A 6,000-nucleotide genomic window follows, 5' to 3' on the forward strand; every position below is an offset into this window, starting at 1 on the left:
TCATGACATGGCTGGGACAACAGTGACTTGTGTGGGCTAACAATTATTCCTTGCAATAAATTAGCATTAATGATCATTTGATCTGAATTTGATGGTAATTAAACATCCATACATATTGTGTTAATTTGAGCCAGCTGCGTTTTGTATTGTGTACATTGTATAAATATATTGAGATTAGATCCACCAGTGTTGTGGATCATGACATGCACCCTGTCTATAGCCTGCCTGCGTCATGATACCTGGTAATTAATTACCAGTATAAAATATTCTGTTGTCAGACTTGTTTTTGGGAATGCAGTAGAACTGCTTGTCTATAAATATTCCTTGCTGAATTGTTTGAGTGTCAGGTAAGGCAAGTCTGAAAAGTAAAACTGAAAACAATAGCTGTGTTCCAGGCAGTAGGCCTATACTCATCCGATGTCCCATAAAGCCTACAGAGACCGATTGTGCCCCATAATCAGTTCCCATGTACGGAGTTGTTAAGATCTGGATACTGGACATGAGACAGAGGAAATATTTAAGTCTAGTATATAACACCTACTGATATGATCCCATTCTGATGTTGGGTGCTTGTGCTTGTTATGTGATCTTAAACGATTCAATATCAGTGTGTGTACGAGTTCATATATCTTCAGACATTTCCGTGGTGTCTGAATGTACAGCGCATTTCGGTAATGTGTTGTGTTGTCTAAATTAACAGCGCATTTCAGTAATGTGGTGTGTTGTCTAAATTAACAGCGCATTTCTGTAATGTGTTGTGTTGTCTAAATTAACAGCGCATTTCTGTAATGTGGTGTGTTGTCTGAATTTGCAGCATGTTTCTGTAATGTGTTGTGTTGTCTGAATTTGCAGCATGTTTCTGTAATGTTGGGTTGTCTGAATTTGCAGCGTGTTTCTGTAATGCTGTGCATGTGCTGACCAATTTTGATGAAATGTGGTCATGTGAAGGACAGATAAACTTCAACCACACCTGTTATTCCCACTAGCTGTTCAGGCTATGCATGTAGTTCTGTGATTTTGAGTTTGAGTTTCGTTTCTCTGGAAATTACCGCCTACTATTCCAGTACCAGTTCTAAATACCAAATTGGGTGTTTTGCATTTTGAGTGTCATTTCCCTACACACACACCAAGGAGGGGTAACACTTGAAGCAGGGCAGTCTACTGGACATAAACAACTATGGGACTGTGTAAGTAGCCTAGCTCAACCAACAAGTATTTAAATTGAATTCATAACAATTTAATTTAAATTGAATACATAACAATTTCATAACATATTGGAAATATTTAAAGTAAGATACCCACTGACTAAAGTACTTGCATTATTGTTTGGCACAGTGACTTTTGCGCTTGCAGCGCTGGCAGTGGCGGGAGCAAGTGAGTTTAACTTATTTGTTCTCAAATTAATGCTTTTCTAGGCAGGGACAACTTGCCCCTACACACTATATCCTGTATACCACTGAAAATAACCTATGAGACATCTTCCAACATTCTTTATCTAAACTCTTCTCGCTCATAGCAGGTGTGGTTGCCGAAGCACCGTTTATGCTGACTGAAGACTTAACTGAGGAAGAGATAGCCGCGGGGTATATCCCCGCCAAAATTATGAGCTCCAAACACTGGGCTGGAAGGGCTGCCGTGGCCAACGGAAGAGGAGTGGCAGATGGGAGTGTGGTGGCAGCCTTGGAGTCTGCTGGTGAGTAAACCTTTGACAGTACATGGGGGTAACATTACACCGGTTGAGGTCCGTTTCCCGAAAGTCTCGTTGAACAACTAGGGTAGTTATAGTCACCACAGTGTTCAAAGATGCACCACACGAAAAGTGACCAAAGTGACACAGCAACCACACTGTATTAGTGATCAGCTTTGAGTAGGCTATGCACTCATAGCCAGCCATGCATCTTGCTAACACTGACAAAATGTAAACAAATTTGATATGAGCTGGTTTCTAATTTGCAAACAATAGAAACACTGCAAACGTATAGGACATTAGCTGATCTACTTATAGGGTGGGGCTCATCGTTGCTTGCCATTATGAACTACTGATATGATCCATTCTGATGCTGGGTGCTTGTCTGCCCCATGTGGTCTTAAACAATTCATATCAGTGTGTGTACGAGTTCAGATATCTCCAGATATTTCCGTGGTGTACAGCGTATTTCTGTAATGTGTTGTGTTGTCTGAATTTGCAGCGTGTTTCTGTAATGTTTTGTGTTGTCTAAATTTGAAGCGTGTTTCTGTTGTTTTTGTGTTGTCTGAATTTGCTCAAATGAATGCTTTTCTGGGCAGGGACAACTTGCCCTATACTCACTGTTTCCTGTATACAACTGAAAATAACCTTTGAAAGATCTCCAAACATATTCTTTATCTAAACTCTTCTCGCTCATAGCAGGTGTGGTTGCCGAAGCACCGTTTATGCTGACTGAAGACTTAACTGAGGAAGAGATAGCCGCGGGGTATATCCCCGCCAAAATTATGAGCTCCAAACACTGGGCTGGAAGGGCTGCCGTGGCCAACGGAAGAGGAGTGGCAGATGGGAGTGTGGTGGCAGCCTTGGAGTCTGTTGGTGAGTAAACCTTTGACAGTACATGGGGGTAACATTACACCGGTTGAGGTCCGTTTCCCGAAAGTCTCGTTGAACAACTAGCGTAGTTATAGTAACCACAGTGGTTGTTCAAAGATGCACCACACGAAAAGTGACCAAAGTGACACAGCAAAGTGCAGCGTGTTTCTGTTGTGTTGTGTTGTCTGAATTTGCTCAAATTAATGCTTTTCTGGGCAGGGACAACTTGCCCTATATACTCACTATTTCCTGTATACAACTGAAAATAACCTTTGAAAGATCTCCAAACATATTCTTTATCTAAACTCTTCTCGCTCTTAGGTGCGGTTGCCGGAGCCCCGTTTGTGCTGACTGAAGGAAACTTAACTGCGGGAGAGAAAGCTGCGGACACAAGCTCAGGTATCACTTCAATTATAGATCCATGTTAGTGCTGTGCTTTATACTTTTTTATATATTTTTCATATATTCATATATTTAAACATATTTTCCACATTGTATTGCTGTACTTTACTATGTAGGCTTTCCCTCCGTACCTACACTGGCTGCAATGGCAGGAGGAGCAGGTAGCTCTACAATTGACTTCTACCGCCTCTTGATAAACGTTTGATAAGCAGTAGGATGCAGTCAGGAGGCTACTCAAGACTACGTCCTATGGAATAATTGGCTAGATTTAACAGTGGCTGTTACATAAATGTGGTGCTTATTTTCTTCAAGTTTTGGCAGTAGTTGCCGTGCCGGTAATCCTGAGTGCTGCAGGCTTTACTGCGGGAGGGATAGCCGCAGGGTCTGTCGCCGCCAAAATGATGGCATCGGCTGCCGTGGCCAACGGAGGAGGAGTGGCAGCTGGGGGTGTGGTGGCAGTTTTGCAGTCCGCTGGTGAGTAAGCAGATATTTCCGTGGTGTCTGAATTTACAGCGCATTTCTGTAATGTGTTGAGTTGTAAGTGGGTGGGTGTGGACTCAGCGACTTCAGGTTGGGGAACTAGTTAGGTGTGGCCATACCTGAGTTTTTTTGTAAACATGATGAGCCTAACTATATTACAATCTGAATTTGATGGTAATTAAACATCCGTACATATTGTGTTCATTTGAGCCAGCTTTGTTTTGTATTGTATACATTGTATAAATCAATTGGGTGTTTGTCTGCACCATGTGGTCTTAAACGATTCATATCAGTGTGTGTACGAGTTCAGATATCTCCAGACATTTCTATCTCCTGAATTTACAGCGCATTGAATTTGCAGGACATTTTTGTAATGCTGTGCATGTGCTGCCAAATTGATGACGTTTTCTTAATTGGCTTGTGTTTTGGTTATTTGCAAGTGCATTCTTATTTTTTCACACGTCTGCCCTTTTTGGCCACCGTCATCTCTGATTATGATTCCAACTGTTAAAAGGTCCATGCCTAATTTTTTATCACCTGCTGAGATTTTGCACTTTTTGAGGTATGTTTTTTATGAGCAACAACTTTTGGTATCATCATCAAATTCATTTTGATGGGATATGGTCACATGAAGGACAGATAAACATCAACCACAACTGTTGTTCCCACTAGCTGTCCAGACTATGCATGTAATTCTGTAATTGGGTTGGAACATCCTGCATATATCTAAGATAAGCTATCACAGCACTCCATACCAACAATGAGTCGCCAATGATGTCAGTTAGCATGTTAGCAAGCTTTTGTCAGTGCCAAATGGGCTGGTGGTGGTTTGCAAGGTTTTTGCATGCATTTAAGGTAGGTATACCTCGCTAGATTTAGACCAAAATTCCATGGTAGACCTAAACATTTTTAACTGTTAGATGGTAACCTGTCTGCCTAGTAGTTGTTCAGGTTAGATAATACAACCTTCCTTTCTTGCTTTTGAAGGCGCTGCTGGGATGGCCAGTGCAACATCAGCAGCTGTTGGAGCTGTAGGGGCCGTAGTGGGTGGAGTCACTGTGGCCTCAGCAACTTGAGGTGGGGCAACTAGTTAGGTGTGGCCATAACTGAGTTTATTTTAAACATGATGAGCCTAACCACCAACTCATTCTGTTCTGTCTTTTTCTAGGTGCTTCCTGCAGTTCGGGCATTGATGGGTGCAGTGACTAACTGTACTGTATGAAATATTATGGACTGTTATTTTTAAAACACAAACGTATATGGTGACACTAAATGTGACAAAAAAAACATTAAGAATAATCAGAGATACTATAGAAATGTTCTCTGGGGGAATACACAGACTGTCATAGTATAATGAGATGTGCTTGTAAATTCTGATTCACAAATATCTAAATAAAACAAAATAAAAATATAGATCGACAAAAATGAAATAGTGTGATTTTTGACATAGACTGTGTTCGATGCCCTGTCCTTGCCATCTCGTGGTTTATATAAAGACCACGCGTAACTTTTATATTGACATAAACTAAGGTTTGCTTACATTAACATTCTACCACTAGTTCAAACTGTGAGTGTCTTTGAGGCCTACTTAACATCTTAAAACCACATCATACCTGATAAAATGTTTGTCAAGTGACTTGTGGAACAACATTGTGAAAGTGACTTGTGGAATTTTCTGATAAAGTGGTGTTTAACATGATCCCAACTGTCTGAACAGAACTATGCATCCCTCTTCCTGTGTGTGAGGAGAAAGGAGTGGCCGAGGTTACCTGAAGTGCATTCTATTAGTCTGTAGGAAGGCCATGATCAAGATGACGAAATATAGCCTGACAATGCCTCCCTGGGAATAACACCCGGAGGTGTGCTAGTTTAGAGTTTAATTTCTCTGCACATACACCAAGGACTAGGAACACTTCAAGCAGGACAGTGTTTCTACAGGACATAAACAACTATGGGACTGTGTAAGTAGTCTAGCCCAACCAACAAGTATTCAAATTCAATCAATTTGCGTTTTTATGACATATTGAAGATATACAGTATAAGTTAAAATACCCAATGTACTTGCATTATTGTTTGGTACAGTGACTATTGTGGCAGTATCGTTGGGAACAAGAGAGTTTAACTCATTTTTCCTGTATATTGTTTATTAAAAAAATGGCTAATAGATGATTTAAATGAAGATCTGATGTAGTGTTACTCTAATAGGTCATACTGTATGTAATTTGAATAGAAATACTAGGTACTACTGGGATATTCTCTTAGTCAAGAACAAGAATATGGACGTAATTCACCGATTCCAGAGCAATCGCAAGCTAGGAAGACGATAGGGTTCCTCTCCGTCACTCAACTTCTCACTCACTCACGCACACACCTTTTCTGTCTGTCCTATGGCTGCGCTCCGTGTGGAATCACTTGCTTTGTTTTTAAACCGAGATGCGGAAACCAAAGAAGGGGGAGAATGAATGGAGGTAGATGTTGCTGGTTGCAGAACCTACCTGAAGCCCTCTAGATCTCCCACAAAAAGTCGGTAGATTGATAGTGTTACCGACAGAGAACTT

At 40.9% G+C, this 6,000-nt stretch overlaps 1 protein-coding gene across 2 annotated transcripts; it reads left to right on the top strand.

Annotated features, from left to right (window-relative positions):
- The first annotated feature begins 652 nt into the window (after positions 1-652).
- Positions 653-4,820, top strand: LOC116223595 (interferon alpha-inducible protein 27-like protein 2B). Of its 2 annotated transcripts, none has more exons than XM_031580879.1 (9): positions 653-1,187; positions 1,336-1,374; positions 1,517-1,693; positions 2,387-2,563; positions 2,882-2,959; positions 3,079-3,123; positions 3,275-3,436; positions 4,430-4,519; positions 4,611-4,820. In XM_031580879.1, exons 1-8 carry the CDS (start codon positions 1,178-1,180, stop codon positions 4,516-4,518), a joined length of 777 nt encoding a protein of 258 aa, XP_031436739.1. In that variant the 5' UTR covers positions 653-1,177; the 3' UTR covers position 4,519; positions 4,611-4,820. The 2 variants fall into 2 exon arrangements, with proteins under 2 accessions (XP_031436739.1, XP_031436740.1); XM_031580880.1 differs by having other exon boundaries at positions 2,390-2,563.
- Positions 4,821-6,000: the final 1,180 nt, after the last annotated feature.

This window comes from Clupea harengus, chromosome 14 (assembly GCF_900700415.2).
Source record: "Clupea harengus chromosome 14, Ch_v2.0.2, whole genome shotgun sequence".
Lineage (NCBI taxonomy): Eukaryota > Metazoa > Chordata > Actinopteri > Clupeiformes > Clupeidae > Clupea > Clupea harengus.

Coding starts and splice junctions, on each gene's coding strand:
- LOC116223595 (XM_031580879.1), top strand. Junction 1,694..2,386: donor GGCAGCCTTGGAGTCTGCTG/GTGAGTAAACCT, acceptor TCTCGCTCATAG/CAGGTGTGGTTGCCGAAGCA. Junction 3,124..3,274: donor TGCAATGGCAGGAGGAGCAG/GTAGCTCTACAA, acceptor ATTTTCTTCAAG/TTTTGGCAGTAGTTGCCGTG.